Source organism: Anopheles merus, chromosome 2L (assembly GCF_017562075.2).
Source record: "Anopheles merus strain MAF chromosome 2L, AmerM5.1, whole genome shotgun sequence".
Lineage (NCBI taxonomy): Eukaryota > Metazoa > Arthropoda > Insecta > Diptera > Culicidae > Anopheles > Anopheles merus.
In genome coordinates, this window is record NC_054083.1 from 25,510,749 (window position 1) to 25,532,405 (window position 21,657).

At 42.8% G+C, this 21,657-nt stretch overlaps 2 protein-coding genes across 8 annotated transcripts; one reads left to right on the plus strand and one right to left on the minus strand.

The window, feature by feature from the left end:
• Positions 1-406: 406 nt before the first annotated feature.
• On the minus strand, positions 407-1,323 carry LOC121594347 (STING ER exit protein). Its single transcript, XM_041917511.1, has 2 exons — positions 1,106-1,323; positions 407-1,026 (listed from the first exon to the last, which is right to left on the minus strand). The coding sequence occupies exons 1-2, from the start codon at positions 1,224-1,226 to the stop codon at positions 476-478; spliced, it is 672 nt and encodes a 223-aa protein (XP_041773445.1). The 5' UTR covers positions 1,227-1,323; the 3' UTR covers positions 407-475.
• A 2,500-nt stretch (positions 1,324-3,823) lies between these two features.
• On the plus strand, positions 3,824-16,548 carry LOC121594345 (protein SCAI). 7 transcript variants are annotated; one of them, XM_041917504.1, is made up of 11 exons: positions 3,824-4,002; positions 7,054-7,361; positions 7,520-7,750; positions 7,878-8,018; positions 10,971-11,114; positions 11,199-11,332; positions 11,396-11,584; positions 11,681-11,879; positions 11,947-12,008; positions 13,582-13,782; positions 13,889-16,548. In XM_041917504.1, the coding sequence occupies exons 2-11, from the start codon at positions 7,081-7,083 to the stop codon at positions 14,131-14,133; spliced, it is 1,827 nt and encodes a 608-aa protein (XP_041773438.1). In that variant the 5' UTR covers positions 3,824-4,002; positions 7,054-7,080; the 3' UTR covers positions 14,134-16,548. The 7 variants fall into 7 exon arrangements, with proteins under 7 accessions (XP_041773438.1, XP_041773442.1, XP_041773443.1 ...); XM_041917508.1 differs by having other exon boundaries at positions 10,986-11,114; XM_041917509.1 differs by having other exon boundaries at positions 7,896-8,018.
• Positions 16,549-21,657: the final 5,109 nt, after the last annotated feature.

The window sequence follows — 21,657 nt, forward strand, 5'->3', positions numbered from 1 at the left end:
AAAAGAGCCAAATTGTTAAACTAAGAGCAATATCAACTCAATATCGCCATCGCATGCGGTTGGTAAGCCGTACTTTACAGATTATTGGGATAGGTATACATTGGCTAGTAATCGAATTGGTTACCTGTGACTATTTGGGTGTTGCCGCTCACACGGTGATAGTCCGTCCAGTCGGATCGGTCCATACAAGGCTTGAACCCTTGACCGGCCATCAAGTTTTTTTTTATTATTTCTATAGAACATGGTATTCGATCTCGAATTGCTGTGATGTAAAGTCGTTTAATCGAATAATAATAACTTCATTGAACAAAGATTCGGTTTTGCGGTTGAGTGAGTAAGAGTAACCGTGTAGCTGTACGATCGATCGACAACAATTTTTGTGTGTGATTTGAAATGTTAAAAATGATTAACTACACAACGATTGCATTGTTAAGTTTATTGTTAAAAGCGAAACATTTACATTCGACCGACCAAACTACGTATCGAGCAATGTGCCGCGCGTCTTTTTCGGTGGCGGTGGTTCAATCTTTTCCTTCAGCACGTCCTCATTCGTCTTGCCGCCCTTTCGCTCGAGCTGTTTCTCGATGATGCGCGCATTGTTGGCGTAGCTGTCCGCTACCTCCCGTGCCTCAATTTCGTCCTCCTCCTCGTCGATGGTCGACACGGTTACGGAGCTGAATTTGCCCATGTTCTTCGTGTGCTTCGTGACCATCACCTTCTTAGGCTCCAGCGTCGGATTCAGGCTGGCGCTGGGCGTTTTGATGATTTCCGATATTTTGGCTTCGCTCTTGCACTTTACCAGCGCTCGCTTGATCACGAACGTCACCTGCGGATCGTTACTATGCCGGTAGTACAGCGGTAGGCCACACTTTTTGCACTTCAAGCGGTGCTGCTTCTCGATGCCCGCTTCCCGCTGGATGAAGACTGTTTCGCTCGGGTCCGCATTTACCTTGTTGGCGTGCCGGGCACTGTCTATGACGCGGGCCCCATCCAACTGCCGGAGGGGTAGTTTTTCTAGTGTGCAATCTACAACAACAGAATGTATGAACATATATGTATTACATGCAATCCAAGTATGGATAGGGGAACATTTGGAATGGCTTACCTAAAATCAAGCTCATTTGTCCACACAAGCAGTAGTAGATGTTGAGCGGGCCCGTTTCATTGTACTCTTCTTTGTCCTTTGAATCAGAACAAACAATACTACGCGACACTACTTTCGGCATTTTGTTTTATTGAAAATATTGTAAGAAATTGTATTTCTACTTATCCACCAATTTGTTTACAGGACTCCCGAAGGGCTTGTTTACATTTTCTGCTTATTGGCAGCAACTGTCAAAATGCCAGCACCCACTGAACAATATCTGCACATTAAGCAGCAATTACACGGAGCAGCAAACAACCGCGCGGTATAAGGCACTTTTTGTGAATGATTTTTATTTTCCAGTTGAGATATTACTGAACAAAATAGCGCTAAACTGAATTCCATCAGAAAAGGTGTATCAATTGTTGCGGTAGCACCAAATGTTGAGCTATCAACAAAAAAGAGTTGAAAAATAACACAATAATGTTGCAAGAAAAACTTTCATGTACCAATTTTTGTGATATTCGCATGTCTATAAGATTTGCTGTCAGATAGCAAAAACCAGTTGTCGCATGGAAAATCGTACAAATCGGACATAATAAACCTAATCTTTAAAATATTAAATTTGATTGATTTTCAACATCTAGTTATCTTTTTTTTTTTATTGTACATTCCTTAAATCATTCACCTCAGTGTTCAGTTCGGTTCAATTCACAAAATCAATTTTGGTAGCTTAGACAATTCTTGCACATTTTTTGGGCTAGCACAACAATTGGTGCACAGCTATCACAACATTTGGAACACATAGCACAACAATTGGTACATGGAAAAGGTTTTGGAAAATGAATACAACTTTTATAAAATGCGTTCAATTTACATAATGTAAAAGCAATAATGTAGCTACGATATGTGTCTATCTACTTTACATTGTTTTTATTCAGTAGTTTCATGTTTCTTGTTTTAGTCCCACCGCGGTACTAACTCGTCTATAATTGGTGCACCTACCCTATAATGGTGCTGCTGTGAATTTTTGCACGGTGAAAGCCATTCCAAACAGCTGAAAATCACCAAAAGATGTATTGACCAAACCGGTGAAACTAAAGCTTTCGTTTTTTTTTTGTATGGATATTTGATTTTCCAGTCGATTAAGCGTTTAATCATTCTAGTTCTAGAGATGCATAACTTCTATGCGAAACCATACTCCAGTACAGAGGGAAGGAGAACAGAGAGAAGGCAAAACTCAAATTGAGGAAAACTCCACTGTGTGGCTATCCCACCAACAGATGGCGCCACCGATTGCTATTTTTATAATACATCAGTCGTTTACCGTCTGCTATCAAAGTCTTTCTAGATTCCTTTTCGTTTGATAGCTTGAGACATTTAGAACCCGTTTAGTGGTCGTTTAGTGGAGTTAACACATACACACTTAAAAATATTTCACGACCTCGGTTAAAAGAACTGTCGAAATCCGTCGGCTCTTTCGATTCTTGCTGATATGTCAGTTGAAAAAACCCAGTAGCCGAAAATCAGTACCATTTAAAACTGAAATATCAGTTAAATAAATATTTGAACCGAAACTCGGCAACACAACATGCCGAGCACATACGTTAACACTGCTGTCACCGAGATAATCCATCAAAATAACCGAGATTTCAGCTTTACTACTTGGATTAGCCGAGGCTCGGTATTCTATCTGTCATTCGCCATTCTGTTAATCTCGTGCTAATGAAACGAAAACCTTTCGGAGTGATGTTGTGATGTAAAATAAAAAATGTAAAAAAAAGTGAAAATGAGTCTCTCAGCGTGAAAAAACGAGAATCAGTAGCGTGCGATCGAGCACAGGTATGGAGCGGGGTTGGGGCTAGGAAACTCCATCAGCGCACGCAACCGGTGCTCTTCAGAGCGTCGCTCGGAGCAGTCCCTATTTAAGGATCAGATGTGGAAGCTAATCCGGTTGGTTCAACCTTTGCCAGACCGTTCAGACTTCCAGGATTCATTTCCGGACACCTACACGAGGTAAGTATCAACACTCGATCACATGAAATCTAAAAAGGGTTCACTCAGACTTGTTTCACTCTGCCCGCTTTACAGAACCGTGCCTGTACCAGTGCCCGCTCCTTGTCCGGCTCATTTTCCTGTACCGGTACTACATCCAAACGCTGTGCCCCATCCGGCGGTTGAATCGGCGCCTGTCCTAACGCTTTCCATCACATAAAAAAAACCCATTTGATACGCGAATAAAATCACTACAATAAAAATAAAATGTTTTTATATTTAGCCGAAATCTCGATTTGCTCCAACCGAAAATCTCGGTTAATCGTAAACGTCAAAACAAAATGACATTAACCGAGATGTCGGCAACAGAAATTTAACCGAGATCTTTGCCGAGATCTCAGTTGTGCAGATCTCGGCAAAAATTAACTGAGATTCGGCAAAATTTTTTAAGAGTGTACATTTTAGTGCTAGCGTATATCCTTTGCTTAGGATAAATAGTAAGTATACGCTACAAATAATGTGTTGCGTATAATTCACATGATTTAACCCGTTTTGAGAATTCACAAGGTTTCCCTAATTTTCCCTCAACAGTTTTTCCTTTTTCCCCATACTCAACTACACTGTCTTACCGACTCGCCTGTCTAACAGCTTGACAGATCGTGCGTCAAAATCGGCGCACCGGGCGCGCCTCGCAAGGACATTCGGCCCGTTTGCACAGCGGTACTGTCAGCCGGGATGGCCGTGCACCCCTAGCCACAGTGTAATGTTTTCGAGTTTTTTCACTCCGAATCTAGTCACATAGATTTTGCCTTACACAGAAAACCTTTAAAAGTAATATTTAAAGTAGCATAATTGGCAGTGAACGAGCGCTAGCGCAAACCCGGAAGCGGCGGTGGTGTTATTCGCGTAGAAATTAGGTCGCTGTAAGTGTGCGCTGCTGCCCTGGAGCGCGTATGAAAAACTCCACTTCGGGGTGCCTTCTGGTCTCCGTGTGTCGTATGTTCGTGTGTGTGTGTCTGTGTGTGGGCTATCCTTTTGGTGTGTTTTCCAGGCAGTCAGTTTACTCTCCCTCCCATTTTCTTACCCCACGGGGATGTTTCGCAGGATTGCAGTGGGGGTGATTTGTGAATTTAAGGCTTTTTTTGTTTTTCTTTGCTGCAACATGGATGAAGTTGGTGTTAAAATTGTGCTGTGAATCGATATATCAAACAACAATTAATTTGGTGCAGTTTGGCATACGAGCAAACGTTGCCGTACAGGGTGGATGAGAGGGTGAGAGACTTAAGCATATCAGGGCGTGCAGCAGGCCGTGCAAAAATTTCAGATGCAATCCTTGCAGAACCAAAGAGAATGGTGGTATTGGTGGCAACGATGATGATGATAGTGGAGGTGATGATGATGATGATGATGATGATGACAATGATGATGCCTACCTACTACGGCAGTACCAGGCGTACCATATTGTCACGAGCCAAGTAGTAGAGAGAGTATTTCTGTGAGGCTCGCAGCCAGCGCTTGCTGTATGTGTGTGTGTGTGTGGCTATATGCTGTGTGTGTGTGGTGCGTGCATGTGTGTCTGTGTGCCATTTCATTCTCGATGTCCTGTCCCGCGAGGCGCATCAACCAACCCCTCGCCGTTTCGACGCACGTGAACTGTGCCCTTGCGCGCATGGTTGCGGCTCATGGAGGGCTTTTTTTGCGGAAAAAGGACAAGCAGCAGCAGCAGTAGCAGTTACACTAAATGAAACGCATGGGTGAAAAAATATGGTGGTACGCACAGTGATCACACCGTTATAAAAAAAAAAGGATTCCTCGTGTGAAAATAAAATCAATGGTTGCTTGAATGGTCCCTGACAGTGCTGGCTTGCACCAAATCTTTACACATCCCTCTCTCTCTCTCTCTCTCTCCCCTCTTCCCATTCTCCCCTTCACCGCTCTTCCTGCTGGGGCTGCTGTTTCTTGCTGCCAATGACCAATGATGGCGCTGATGATGGCGCTGCTGCTGCTGCTGATGATGATGATGATGGGTGCGAAGGGAGTGTATTAGTGAAAGAGGTGTGTGAGCAGGCGCGCAAGCGAGACAGATGTGACAGCCGTGCTCTGATGAGGACAAACTTCCGCAGTGTCTGGAAGAGAACAAATCACTGAAACGTGCGATATGATGTGATGGTGAAGTTCGGTTCGAACGTGCGATCTGCGGGGGGAAGGTTAACTGGAAGCGTGGTGGGTGTGCGTCCGCACCAGGAAGCAAGTGATAAGGAACGGTGATAAAAGTCCTGAACGGTATCGGCCGCCTGCCTGCCTGGATTATTTGTGCTAATGCTGCTGCTGCTGCTGATAAGAAAAGCAAACCAGCAAGGAGAGGAGGGCGCGCATGTGATGCAGCTCTACAGCTAGAGGTTGCAGCAGAGCGTGTGGTGTCTCACTCTCACACCGTGTGGTACTTTCCTCTCATCTCTCTCTCTCTCTCTCTCTCTCTCTCTCTCTCTCTCTCTCTCTCTCTCTCTCTCTCTCTCTCTCTCTCTCTCTCTCTCTCTCTCTCTCTCTCTCTCTCTCTCTCTCTCTCGTATGCGTGCGCGAGCGTGTATGTGTGTATGTGATTAAAGGTGTGAGTGTGGATAAATGTGTGAGAGCGTGTGCTTGTGTGTTGTTGCACTATTGCACTTCGCGCGGGGTGGGCCTGGATGCGAGGGAAATGCAGTGCGGGATACAAGCACACGCATCCGAAAGCCCTGGCTGGTGCGCGTGGAGGCCGTCCGGAGTAAACGTTAATAATCTCGCACGCTTTCTCGCCCTAGTAAAAGTGTGGAATATTTGTTTTCGTACACGCCAAATGGGTGGGAAAATTGCGTTTGGCAGTGTAGTGCAGCCGTGTGTTTGTGGGTGTAGACAATAAGCCTTCCCACATACACATTTGCAATCGGTGCAGCAAAGTGCATTGGCAAAGTGCAGCAGAGGGAGAAGGAGTGGGGACTGAAGTTCTCTCGCACTTGTTTTATTTTACGCAAAGTGGACCGCCTACTTGGTAGTACTATTTACTACTACTACTACTACTACTACTACTAATACTACTACTATTACTACTATTGGCTGCTATTACTACTACTACCGTGGGGCAATGGGGAGAAACAACGCCGTGCAGCGTGCTCAATGTGTTGGTGACTGTGCCTTCTTTGCTGAAACACAATCCTCCACAGAAAGAAATACGTGTTTGTGTGTATGTGTGTGTGTGTGTGTGTGTGTGTGTGTGTGTGTGGCAAATGACTTGAGAAGGCTTCCACATGTCGTTGCGGAAGGTTTGAGCGTGGTGGTGGCGTGTGTATGTGTGAATGCTGGTCGATTAATTGCAACACGTTTCGCGGGACGCCTTTTTAACGAGAAGTGGGATTTTGTTTTTCATCCTATATAATTTTTGTGTGCAAATAACATTTTATTAGAAATTTAAAAACATATTTTACACTACATATTATTATGATGGCAAGCGGTTGAACCTAACAAAGCGCCTCGCACGTGTCGCTTGAAAGTGGATCGATTTTAAAATTGAATTCACTACTTGACAGCTTCTTTGGTAAAATTATGGTACAATCATTTAAACAATTTAGCTATAGGTCTTTTTTTTTTGGTGCGATCAACAAGGGTAAAGAATTTGAGATCTTTCAGAAATCAAAATTAAATTTTAACACGTGAAGCACGTGTTCGTGGATGCATGGAGGAGGCGCCTGGTCCTTTTTAAAAGTTGAACGTGATCGCATCGATCGAGGTGTTGGGCTTTCAGTCATTTGGTTTCTCAGTGTGTCCAAAAAGACAGCTGTTTTGTATTGAATATTTAAAAAAATGAGAGTGATCACAATTTATTGTGTAGAATCATAAATTATACATCAATTTTTTTGCGTCGATGTAAAGTGTTTAGTTTTAAATTTAAATTGTCCTAATCGTTACATTTTTTCTCTCCTTCCACCCCCGTGAAACAACAGCTAGCTTACCAATGAACAGTAGGCGGCATGGTTAAGATGGCTTCAACGGAGGAACAGGATAGGAAAATAGTGCTGGAATTTTGCCACCTGCTCGAAAAGTCGAAGCAGCTGTTCAACGGGCTCCGCGATCTGCCCCAGTATGGGCACCGGCAGTGGCAGGCGTACTTTGGCCGCACGTTCGACGTCTACACCAAGCTGTGGAAGTTCCAGCAGCAGCATAGACTAGTCCTAGATTCTAAGTATGGTTTAAAGCGATGGCAAATCGGAGAAATAGCTAGCAAAATTGGACAACTCTATTATCATTATTAGTAAGCACCACCGCACCCGCGCCCCTAGGGAAATAGGGGGCCCCTTCCAAACCCTTCGCGCGCCTGGACGCTAATTGTTGGATTTTCTATGTTTTTTTTCTTTCTTCTACTCCACACACACACACACACACACCTCGTCTCATTGTGCTCTCCGACAGCCTTAGAACGAGCGAAACCAATTATCTCAATGAGGCGTACTCGTTTTATGCGGCGATCCGGGGGCGCGCTTACTACTCGCGCGCAATCAAGGAGGACCGGCCGGATCTGATGGTGAAGAAGCTCCGTTACTACGCTAGATTTATTGTTGTTTGTTTACTGTTGAAGAAGATGAAGCTGGTGCGGGAGTTAGTTATCGAATTGGAGCGACAAATACAGGAATACACCACCACGTAAGTAAGGGGCCCGCCCGGGGGGGGGACAGGGCGGTCGGGGGCACTGCCATACCGTGCGCTGGCAGCAATCGGTGGAATTTTCTGCGCAATTAAAAACGTAATCATACAATAAACTTAAACGTAGCGTACCGCACGACCTTAGGTACGAGCCGGAGGACCAGCTGGAGTGGTCCCTGGTGCTGGAGGAGATCAAGGGATTCATCAAGGCGGAATCGGCCGTCGCCGTGCTGCACGCCGACACCAACCCGATCGTACTGTCGCACAGGTGAGTTGCGCCCGCCGGCGATACCGTAGCACCGTAGCGTAGCTGTTTAGGCCCGTGCTTTCCGATTGTTACCTTCTACTGCTTCTACTTCTGTAGCTCCTTTAACTGTTTTCTGTTTCTTCTTCTTTTACTTTTTTGTGTGCTTCGCTTATTTTTTGTGCGTTTTGTGTGCAATGCTTAACGTTTATTTGTTATTCTGGTGCGACTTTTTTGTGCTTTTTGTGCTTCTGTTTTTTCTTAAGTTTGTACTTTTTTACTTTCAAAAAGGGCTTTTGTGCTTCCGTTTGGCACTGAAACTTTTTCTGATTCGGCCTTTATGTGAAAGGCAAATGTTGGACCAGTTACTAGTAGATTACAGAAGAGAAATATTCATAAGGTTTGCCAGATTTGCAGTAAGAGTTGGGTAGATCGGACGTAAACGCAGTAGTTGAATTAGATTTTAAAGTTTAAAAAATTATCCAGATTAAAGTAAAGTAATTAAGGCAAGTGCTTAAATTTGACAAAGGTAGCAGTTGATACAACAGACTAGGCAATACTAACCGCAATCGGTTTGTGGCATTCGCTTTTTTGATTTTTGGAAGTAATTAAATTACGCTTTCAGTTGAAATATTTTATACGCATTCTCGGTGCTTTTTGCTACGTTGGGAGTGTTCGGTTTTGCTAAGGGTTTATTTTAATTTTTGATTATTTCTAACAGCTAACCCCTCCCTTTACGCCCCCGTTTCTCCCTGCTCTTCATAATAGTAGAATGCTTTCCACAATAACTCCAACAACAACAAAATGGGAAAGAATAGTACATGTCAACCCACCTACCTAAACTCTCTATCGCTCCGTTTGATCCTTACAGTACACATCCATTCGCTAAACAAAGTAAATAACAAAACCAAGCTCTAACTATTCTCTCTTACTCTTTCTTTTAGTATCAAACAAACTGTGTAAACTTACTGTAACCTCGGTGTGTGATTCCTCTCTGTTACAACTAGTTTAACTCTTGCAAGCTCTCTATATCAATAGCAAATCGATAGCTCGAAACCAGCAACTTTGATCTTTCCCGATCAGTTCCGTTGAAGAAGTGTGTGTATGTGTAACAGTAACTGTAATTTACCCCAACTAGTGTACGTTTTTTGTAAGCGAAATCGTCTGTCTCATCTATTATTACATCTCCTTATTATTGGCCTTTCTACATCTCTTTATACCGATTCCATCATAATACGTACTGTAATTGGCTGTAATCTTCTTCTTTAATCCTCTGTACTGGTTGCGATTTGCACACCTACCGCTATCATCGACGCTATTGTTTGGTTAATAATTGTCCCTCTCGTTCTCTGCCTCAGTTTTCCCCCCCTTTTTTTTTTACTCAGAATTGCAGTTTTAGTTTGTGTTCATTTTCCCAATCGGTTAGTTACTGTACTGTATTTTACTGTAATGAACCAGTTTGAGCTTTATTATTTTCCGTTCCGTTGTGCTGCTATAATAATTACCACCAAAAAAAAAACCAAAATTCTTTAGTACATAAGTCAACCTAGCCTTAAGACACAGAGAGTAAGAGCAAACAGGCCCCTAGTAATGGTGGATTGTGTGTCGCTTGTACGCAAACACCCCCCCCCCCCCCCCCGATTTGGCCTCTTTTTTGCTTCCTTTCCCCTTCCGCACCACGGAAGTTTGTGCAAAAATTCACTAAAATTCGTTCGTTCGTTACGTACCTTTTGCGCTCTGCTTTGCTCTTACTACTTACAAGCAATATAGATGAGTAAGAAAAAAAGAAAACCAAAAAAAAGAAAAATCTGACGAATGGTGGATGACGAAATTATTGATGAAGATGAAGAAGAGAAAAAAACCTCTCAATATTGGCCCGTTCACTTTCATGTTTTGGATCATCCTTGCGCGCACGACGACCGCCTTTGCTCCCATTCTCATTGCGCCTTCATCTTCGAGCTCCATCGTTCGCACGTTGTATTTACGTTCTGTCGCTTCAATAGCCTGCTTCGATCCAATTTTACAGTAACAACAATTTGTTAACACAAGTTTACAGTGTACAACCAGCGCGATAAACGAAGAAAAAAAGTCCCCCTGCCCCTCCATTTCTCTCGTCAACGACGACTCGTGGACCGTTGCTTAAGTTTCGATTTCCAATTCGATTTAATTTAAATAATGTTTAAAGCCCAAACACGGTCATGTATGTATTCATGTACGTGCCGCGTGTGCCGCGGTTATAAGCCGGGATAGTAATATATTGCAATTTCTCGACAACCTCATTGCGTGACACCACTTGCCCTTCCTCCCTTCCACTGCCACAGAGTATCGAGTAAGTTGGAACATTTTTCCGGTTCAATTTTCGGTTGTAGTGTGTTACAGTTACAATTAAATCTAAACAACAAAAAAGCGAAACGTTTTTAAACCCTTTTTCGTTCTTAGAAAGTCATTAGACGCAACAAAACAGAAGAACAGAAGAAAAAAACAATTTCACTTTCACACGCAAACAACACTTTGATTGGCAAAAGTCGATCGTAGCGCGACACTACTATCGGCGATCGTGGTTTGGCGTTAACCGATCAATTTCCACGCGATCATTGGCATTCCATGTGACATTTCCACGTTTCATGAATCATTGAACGTTTCATTTAGACAGACAGTCGTCGCCACACAAACACGCATACATACATGAAAGTCACTCACCTCGTACAAGCATACAGGGCAAAATACATTTGAAAAAACCATTGCGCACCTAGTGTCATTGTAAAATCACACGGTCACCTGCACTCAAAACCAAACAGCATAACAACATGATCCTCGACATACACCTTCATATCACACACACACACACACACACACACACATACACACACACACACACACATACGAGTAAGGGTGACCAAATTGTAGTCGAAAGCACGGGCCATTCGTCGTTCCCCGTACGGAAGAAGGTAACTTCACCCCGTGTTGAATTCGAAGTGGTTCTGGTTCCAGGTTAAGCCCGCTCACCACCCCGCCCTGCGAACGGACGCCCCACATGACGCTCAGCCTGCAGGAGATCCTGATCGTCGGGTCGGCCTGCGAGCAGGCCAAGTTCTCCGAGCTAACGATGGACATGTTCCGGTAGGTTGAAGCGCGAAAAATTGTGCCGGCAAAACGATGGCATTTCCATTAATGTATGTCTTTTTTTTTTCATCTCTCAACCAGGATGCTGCAAACGCTGGAACGTGAACCGACGGACGCGATGCACCCGATGATTGGCCATCCGATGGCGCACGGCGGTCCGCACGATGCGAGCCCCGCGGCCAGCCGCATGCCGTACGGTGTGCCGGGTTCGAAGGGTAAGTGCCGCGGTCCGTTACTTTTTCCCCCTAATTCGATCATTAACACATTTTTTTTTGTAGGGTACGTGGAGAACGGTGATCGTCGTACGATGCGTGATAACCCGCACAAGTACTTGCTGTACAAACCGTCGCTCAGCCAGCTGATGGTGTTTCTGTCGAGCGGGTTCAAGGAGCTGCCACCGGGCGGTGCGCTGCTGCTGTACATGTCCGCCGACGGGTGCTTCTCGACTACGAAGCATCCGCAAGACTGTAAGACTACTTCCCCGCTCTCGCCACTCTCTGTTATGGTGTCATTTTTAGCTGTACACTTTACCTTGCTCTCTTTCTCTCTCCTCCGCCGGCTAGATGGTTACGAACTGGGCGGTTTGGCGACGAGCGTCAAGCGTGACGCGGTGGACGGTGGCCTGTCGGTGCGGGGCAAATCGAGCGCCGGCTACAAGGAACCGCACTGTCTGTATCCGGGCGATCTGTACCCTTACACGCGGCGGCCTCTCTTCATCATCATTGATTCGGACAATTCATTCGTGTTCCAGCACATACCGAGGTAACTGCCGCGCGAAGCGGTCCCTTGTTCCGCCGTGTACTAATTACAGTTTCCGTTTTTGTTTTAGGTATTTCGGTCAACCGTTAGTTATACTCATGTCACCACAGGATATTCCTGCCAACTACCAAGGTGAGTGTGAGTAACATTTCGTGGGTGCGTACGCGTGAATGTTCATACAACCAAATCATCTTCACTCATAGTGATGAAAAGAGTTCCAAAAAAGAGGAATGGAGGCGTTCACTGCTTGAAAGGAACGGAGGAACCGTGGATGAAAATGTAATTGAGGTCGGATTAACATGGTGGTGTAATATTCAATAGACGTGCCAGTTTCTACAAGGCCGAACTTCTTGTCAATGATTAAAAACATTTACCAGTGTAGTAGGCATTCTGATAACTGGTTGGTTGTGATCGATCGTTGCGTAGAATGGTTCATCGATGAACTAATGTTTGGTGGTTCCATTTAGTTCGAGTGTTTTGCGTAAGCAACTGCTGCAATTCATGTTTTGTTCATTACTTAATTTAGATTCATTCTCGTTAATTACATGTTCATTTTCAAGAGTGATCGTTCTTACAGGGTTTCCTCTCTCCTATTGCATGTTTCCCTTACATGTGCTATTGAATCCCATACGAATTTATCCCATAAGCTATTGAATTATTTGGGTTGAAAAGCACTTTCAACGATTCAAAAATATGTGGGAAACGAAATCCTGAGACAAATTTGGAAAAACAAAAATTTAAAAATAAATTATGCTAATAATGATTATAATTTCCAACTCAATAGATCATTCATTTTCCACTTTACGTCCGTTTATTCGTGATCGATGGGTCATTAGAACAGCTACCAGTAACTGTTACTAACGAAGGACGAAAACAAGATCTATTTAGGAGAACAGGTCGATGCAAAACCCGTTGCTAGGTTGTAAGCTCGCTTTGGACAGTTTCATGGTAAAGCGTTTGCAAACAAATGACAATAGTTAACGCGGAAAAGTAGAAGAATTTACTATAAGTAAAACTATTGGTTAAATTTCTTGCGATCAATCACTTATGGAGAATAAAGGAGAAGTAATTGCTGTCTGTTCTGTGTTCAGAATAGTGTTGGGAGATTCAGGATTTGGAAGATTCGAAGATTCAATCCCTAGAAAGATTCGATCGGATCGGATCCCGTTTGTAGGATTTGAATACCTAAATGATTCCTTTGCGATTGGGATCTGATTGCGATTCGATTAGGATTGGGATTCGTTTGCGATTCGATAGGGATTCGAATGGGATTCCGATTGGGATATAGTCACTAAATAAATTATTTGATTTGATATTGAATAAAGGTCCGCGTATATCTAGGACCTGTACTAATTATGATCGATTAATTCGATTGATCGATTAATTATTGATGATCGCTATTTAGAGTGATACTTTGTAGAAACTTAAGATTTTTGGAGCGATCGTCCTCAGACATTTATGAACGATTTATAGAATGTCGTTCAGAGGAACTTTTGAATGATAATTGGAACGGTATTGGATCTCAGAAGCACCTGATGTCGTTCATTCCACTTAAGGACCAAAAGTGTTCCAACAGGTTTACTCACAGAGAGTCCCTTGAAGTATTGAGAAGATTCCAACTTGCCACCGCAGTGACTCATCCACGTACAATCAACATGTATCGAACAAAAAAAAAACATGCTCATGCATCTCGCCCTTCTTACAGATTTGCAGCATCACGGTTCGCTGTTTACGCTGTTCCTGCACTCGCCCATGACGGCCATGTGCTACATCTGCAATGTGGGCGACGTGCCGATCCATCACTGGGAGCGATGCCAGAGCTATGTGGACCGGTTCGTGACAGAAGCGTCACGGCTGGTGACGCGCTGCCGGATGGACGAGATCGAGCAGGGCATTGGATATATAGGTAAGCGCTTCGCACATATGTAATTTGTAAAACATTATCCCCTTATCGTGTCTCTCTCGCTCTCTCTCTTGCTCTCTCGCTCTCTCTCTCTCTCTCTCTGACACAGACTCATCGTACGTGCAATTCTTCGGCGATGACTTCCTGCGAACGCTCATACTGCGGTTCGTGTTTTGTGACGTGGCGCTCCGCCTACACCGGGGCTTCCGCGGCCGGCACCAGCGGCCGCGCTGCGAACCCCCCCTGCCCGGGCCGGAGCTGCTCGAGCATCCGTCGCTCGCCCACATCGTGCTGCAGCTGGCGACCGCGCTCGACGTGAGGGGCCACTTTGTCGAGGGCCCGGAAGGCGATTGATGCACGTACGGTGCGAGCACCAGTGCGCGGTTCCGAACCGGCAGCGACGACGATCCACGATTCACTCCGACACTCCACCAGCAACCGCATCCCGCTCTACTGTGGTGCGCCAGCATCCACGTGCTTTCCGGTGCGTTTACTGTGTGCGCGCGGACGCTACTGGCGTGGTGCGCATACGTTGCGCGTCTACATTTGACGGTGGTGTTGGTGCGTGCTGCCCCCGTACCATCACCACTGGTGGTTTACACTGCCAGTATTTGCTGAGTGAAATGGGAGGGGAGGGTGGGGGGGTGGAACATACGTCGCTTCCAAAAAAAAAGAAAAAGAAACAGTAACAACAACCAACCAACAAACTATTGTGTAGCCCATTGCAGAAGTGAGGCCCGGCTTGAGATAGCTCGAAATAGCAAGAGAAACCAAGTATTAATGAGCGTGAGTGGCCAGCAGAGTAAATGCGCACTCAAAAGGCTAGTTTAAAGCACACACACACACACACACACATACAAACACACATACATACAACAACAAAAAACAAAGGCTTGTTGCATTCCACAACGTGTTCTTCTTGGGGGAACGGTGGGAATACTTTCGTTTACGTTCGCTATATACATATATATACACATATATTATCCCTTTAAAAAGAAAAAAATGCTCCTCTTAAAACAAAAGAACACACACACACACACACACACACACACACACACTCAGCCATTTCGGTTCATAGGTCAAGGTATATCTATATATATATTTGTAGCTTTTTATGCGACTTGTTACACTATTTATATGCGACATTCCTTCGGGCGCGACATACGTACGCTTGCGGAAACGAATACGCGAACCAATCAGAAAGGCGAAGCGTGTATGTGTGTTTGTATATGTGTGTGTGTGTGTGTGTGTGTGTGTGTGTGTGTGTGTGTGTGTGTGTGAGAGTGTGAAGCGATGCGGAGGACACTTTGTTTGTTTATTCAACATCCCGCTGCGTTCCGCAGGCGCACTGAGATCGTCTCCCACGACCCACGTCCTGTGCAAAAGAATCCCATGACATTATGTGGCAAAGCCATTGCTTTACGTTTCAAACATGTGAAAAGCAAGCCATGAAGCAGCAACACATACACTCACACACACATAACACTACTATCCTGTTTGTAGGGCTCCGTTTGTTCCGAGTCGTGAGGAGCCGCGCTCTTTTCGTTGGTCACGTTTAAAGTGTGATGCCACCAAGGCGTGATTCCCGTTTTCCCGCTCTTCCCCTTCCTTTTCTTCATGTCCTCTTCTTGCCCCCTCCCCCTCTTATTCAATGGTTCCATGGAGACGCATCATCATCATCATCGTCATCATCATCAAGCTGTGTATGGTGGTACGTGCGGTTCAAAACCTTCGCGAGAGAGTATAGATATATCAAAGTTTATCTATTTATATATAAACATATTTATATTTATATATAAATACCAAAAAAAAAAACCAAAACATATACCTACATTAACACAACATCCGCTTGCGCAATGAGAAACTAAAATACTTATAGAGAAAGAGAGAGGGGAGCATGAAGAAAGTTGGAAAAGAATGAATGAACAGCAGAGCTAGTGGTAAAGTAGTGTAAAACAAAGAAAGCAAAGCAGGTGGGTTTAAACAGAAAACAGCAGCGATAAAGTCTCGGTACTTATTGAAAGGGCAAAACAAAAAAGAAAAAAAAAAACTACGGCGCAAGAAACGGAAAACGTATATACATATATGCTTAAGAAGAAAAAAACGTATTATAGGAAAAATTTAAATACGACACACCGTACAGAAGTGAAACAGAACAGAACAGAACAGTACAGTACAGGACAGAAGGACAAAGCAGCGCAACGCAAAGGTACACACACACACGCAATGCCTTTGCATTGTTTTGTTTTCCTGTTAAGATGTATCATGGTGACCTTTTTTGTTTTTGTTTAATTTATGTGTTTTATACTACTGATAAGCATTAACCGTTTTACACCTTTTTTTAATTATTTGTTCTAATGTTTGTTCGTTTTTTTTTTACTATATACTAGTCACACTCTAGTCCCCTCGGTCAGCAAATGTATTAGCGATCCAAAGACGCTTCAACGTGGCACATTAGTTATAATACTCATAGGAAACAAGCAAACAACAACAAAATCTCCCGACACTCACACACACACACACACACACACACACACAAAGATTAACACACTCTTCTTACTGTGATGCCAACTGATAACAATGCGCACCGGGAGCACTGGCGCTGGTTGATGGGTGGCGGTGGTGGTAGTAGTGTAGTGTAGGAGAGGATACTTTTTTAGGTTTAACGTTTAAGCGACCAGAGACACGAGACACGAGAAACGAAACGCGAAACAAAAAAAAAAAGGACGGATGGATGATAATTGGTAAACCACGGACGAGGAATAAAAACAACAAACAAACAAACAAAAAACACTGGCAACATAAAGCTACTACATTAAGAAGATACCCAGCCGATATTTGGACAATATATAAACGTGTGATCACTGCCGCTATTTCGCTTCATTAGTAGGAAACAAACAAAGCAAAAACCAAAACATACAAAGAGGAAGGAAAAAAAAAACAAAACTAAACGAAAAAAAACTTAAGAAAAAGGAAAGAAAGGGAAGAAGAGTGTGGAAGTAAGAGTTAAAAAAATACTCAAAACAAAATGATAAGATAGCAAGAGGAATGAAAAAAAAAGATTGGAAGAAAAGAAGTGAAAACCCAAACCAAATGCAAAAACACACACAACAGTTTTGGGGATACTATAATGGTGATTAGATAAAACACTTATACCAAACACACACACACACACACACACACACACACACACACACACACACACACACACACACACACACCACACACACACACACACACACACACACACACACCACACACACACACACACACACACACACACAATCACATTTTCCAGGAGACCTTCCTATGGTGGGAGAAGAAAAAGGGGGATTTTTGCTAATCCTCTTTTTCTTTCTTTACTGTAGGCAAACACAAAAGAACAGCAGCAAGAGAGAAAGCAAACCAGCAAAAAGAACAACAACAACAACAACAACCAAAACTTGTAAGGTTATTTAGGGGTATATACACACATATATATATATATACAACACACATACAAAATAAATTATATACATATAGATATATATATCAACAACAAGAAAAGGAGAATAAAACAGCGCCATACATTAGTAAAAGAAGAAAGAAATCGGAACGCGATCATTATCAATCTCCTACGGCCGTTCGGCTTTTGGTTTGATGAGATGAGGAATGGAAAGACAGACAGAAACACAACACACACACATAGAAAAGCAGAAAGCAAAGTATGTAAAAGCCCGCTAGCATAAATGGTGTAGGTAGGGAATTATAATATAGTATAGATGAATGAATGACACAACACAGCAAAAATAGAAAACAACCAAGAAAAGAATGAAAGCTGGAAAGAAAAAAAGGAAAATAAAAGAGAGGAAAAAGCATAAAGAAATACTAAGAGAGAGAGGGAGAGAGAGAGAGAAAAGAGAGAGAGAGAGAGAGAAAGAAAGAGAAAGAGAGAGAGGGAAAAGAGAGAGAGGAAGAAAGAAGTTGAACGATATATATATATATAGTAGTAATCGTGATTGCTTGATACGTTCCCCTTTTATTTTACGCTAGGTTACATGTACAACTAGCCAGAGCTTGCATCATATATATATACTGCTGTAAACAACAAAACGGTGTATAGTGGAAAGGAAACCCCGAAATCCGTATTTACCTTTGTTTCGGTTTCCTCCCATCAACAACAACAACAACAGCAGCACACACACAAGTCAAATAGCGACTATAAACGTATAGAGAACAATGTAGTGCTGAGAAGGAAAGGAGTTGGTTTTAGATGGTGCACACCCAACGGGCTGGCGCACAATTTTGCATCGGCGTGCGGCCACAGACAAACGATAGACACCCCCCCCCCCTTCAGACGTCCTTTCCTCCCCCCTTAATTGTGTTCTGTCGCATCATCTGTCTAACGGAAATCGAACCCAATGTGAGAGCGTGTACGCGTCTGTGTGTTGTTCAATACGCAAAAATACAGAAAGTGTGGCGTTGGTAGAATAACAGTAACAGTAATCACACATGCATGTCCCTCAAACATCCCTTCGCCCACATTCCGGTTAGCTGTGGTGGATACTAATTTTTTAAACGTATTTATTTTATTTCTTTTTTATTACTGTACCCTCAGAAGGACTTATAAAAAGGGTTTTTTTTCGTTGTTCTAGTTAGTTGTACTTACTACCAGTACGATGTTAATGTAACGACTTGGAAGATAGCAAATCACAGAGACAGAGAAAGAGAGAGACAGAGAGAAGGAGAGACAGAGAGAGAGAGCAAGAAAATGTCCCATTTTGCAGTAGGCTCTAACAATCAAGCAAAAAAAACCCAGAACAAACAAACCAAACTGTATACTGTAGTTGAAAACCCAACTCTAGAACACACACACACACACACACATACACACATCAAACAATAACAACTCATCCTTCAAGATAGAAACAAAACCAACCAAACAGCAAAACAAAATCATCAAAACATTAGATAAATATACCAGAGTAAGAAATATATATAAAAAAACGCTTCTAGGTTATTGTATATGCGCGAAATGTTGAATGTAAAAACGCGAGGAAGAGTATATAATAGAGAAGGACAAACAAAACAAATTGTACTGTAACGCAGCACACACGCTCCTATAATTTCCGTTTGTGCTAGGCAAATTAAACCCAAAACACTCAGAACAGATATTAAGTACTTGGGTTCTCTTCTCCACATCATTCCACGCTTCGTTTCGTGTCCATAAATAGCCTAGTTACACTAGTCAGACTCTAGTCGTTAACTAATAGTTCATACTCATCCAAGCTCACAGCACAGGCACACGCACACACATATGTACACAAAGGACGAAAGAAATCGGAAGCAAATCTGTTCATCGTTGTTCGTTGTTTTGTTTCCGTTAGATGGTAGTCCCTAGAACCTAGGCACAGGCGTGTCGTCTGTGTGCGCATTGTTTCGCGCGTGAATAAAAGGACCCCCTTCCGACACCGCCCCATACGGTTTTGGGGGAGAAAAAACCTAATTAAGACAAGAAATAGTCATCTCTCTTAGCGTGTAGTGACAGTGTAGTGAAATAATAAAAAAGAGCAAAGTAAAGAGCAAAAAAAACCATAACGCAAAACTAATACCAAAAACCGCGGAGTAATAGGTGTGTGCGTGTGTGTGTGTGCGTGTGATACCAGAGTGTTTAAAGAGAATATACAAAACTAGGCAAATTGGAATGGAAGGCAGACAAATATGCTAAGTGTGGGAATAGTAAAAAAAAAGCAGAGTGGAAAAAATCTTTATCATAACGCAGCGACTCAATGAGAAAACGGGGGAAGATACCGCAAACCGCCCCAGCCGCTATAATGTAATAATTACCGAACAAAACAAAAAATAGCAGAAGAATATATACATTTAGAGGGATAAACTACAAACATAAAAAAGAAAGAAGAAGCAAACGTAAAAAACACGAACAAGCAAACAAAACCAACCAAAACAAAACACCACCACACTGTCTGTCAACCTTTAACCCGGCAACACTCCGGAACACACATGGAAAACAAAACGAGCCCGTAAACAAAAAGAAACATCAATATATCACTGCCCTAAGTGTTTCACTTAACGTAAACTGAGTAAACTATTAAAAAAAAAAAACACACACACAAAAAGAAGAAGAAAAGGAAAGCGAAAAATAAGCTAATAGCGTGACCGTTGAAACAGAGCACACACCAACAAAACCACACCGAAGCGCGAAGTTTTTAGTGAGTTTTTGTGTGTGCGGCGTGCACGTGTGTGTGTGTGTGAGGTGGAGCTTTCCAATTGCTGAAAAGGTAGGAAAAAAAAAGAAAAATGGCTGCCGATAAATAGATATGCAGCAATAAAGGATATTAATTTATTCAAACTCTCACCAACACACATACACACACATGCGCGTACAAATAACCATTATACGGAGAAGAAGAGCATGTAATAGAACGGTTGTGCGCTGTGCTTAGTTCGATACATCATACGACCCCCCCCCCCCCTCTCTTTCGCCCTCGCGTCGTTACTATGGCTATGGTAGCTTACTCTATTGCAAGAAGTCGAATTAAAAGGATCAAAGTAACACACATACACAAAATAGAAAGAGCGAGAGAGAAAGACAGAGAGAGAGAGAGCGAGAGAGAGAGAGAGAGAGAGAGAGAGAGAGAGAAAGAGAGAGAGAGAGAAAGCAAGAGTGAAAATTAGAGAAGAAGTGCGAGGATCAAAGATGGCCCACAGCTAGTTTTGAGTTTTATTTCAATATTACAATATTTTTTACGTACTTTAGTGCTTTTTATCAGTTCTTTTCCATGCAACGCGTAAACCAAGTTGCGTGCGCATTGTGAAAGAAACCCGAACACAAAAAAAAACAAAACACAATCTCTTGAGTACTTTATAGCGCAAGGGAAGGACAGGACAGCTAATGGCAAACCCACCTGAACACGGGAGGATACGGTTTCAGCCAGCAGAAGAAATAGAAGAAGAAGAAAAACAAACTCCTACACATTTCAGCTACAAAAACATGAACTTTCACTCCGGGAATAATTCATTCCCACTCCCATCCATAGTTCCCAAAAATTCCAGAACAAAAGAGGAAAAGTTTAGAGGAAAAAGTCCTATTTTCTATTCCCGATTCCCCGTAGTAGTGTGCCAGCGGGCGAGTAGTAGGTGCACGGTAAAGCACGAGGACAGATACAGTGTCACAACAACACAAAAGATGGGAAACCCAAAACCAACAATCACATATTTAGAATAGTGCATAATATTTGTCTGAAGTGAACAACGGAACAAAACAAAAACCAGCAAACAAAATAGAACCGAAGGAAAAAAACGGAAACAGTAAGAATAGAAAGAAGCGATACAAAAACGATCCCTGGAAGTAAAACATGAAATCGATAGCAGCCGAAATACGTAACCGAGAAATAGAGAAAAGGGAAACCCGGAAACCAGAAAGAACGAAAACAAGTGAACATTGCGAAAAAAAACACTGGAATGCAAAAAAAAGAAGGGAAGAAAAAACAATTTGTCAAACCGCTCAACATGGGAGGGTAAGGGGGTGGTAGCAGGAAAGAAAACAAGGAAGCAGTTAGCAGCGAGCAAATGGAAAACAAAAAAACTCTAATGGAAGAAAATAAAAGGCGCCTGAAACGAATCTAAATGATAGAATCTCGTGATTTGTGATGGAAATTTAGCAAAAAAAAAAGAAAGAGCAAGTGGCAGAATGAGGAAGAGCATAAGAGAAGAAAAAAAAAAGTCTTCTCCAAATGGAAAACACAAGTTGAGAAAAACAAAATGCTGGTTGTATGCGAACGTGTGTTCAATTATTTGTCTTTTTCTGTACCGTTTCTCACTAAAATTGCATGTGAATAGCAGAGTTTTGTTTTCTGCTCTTTCTGTCTGCGTGTTTCG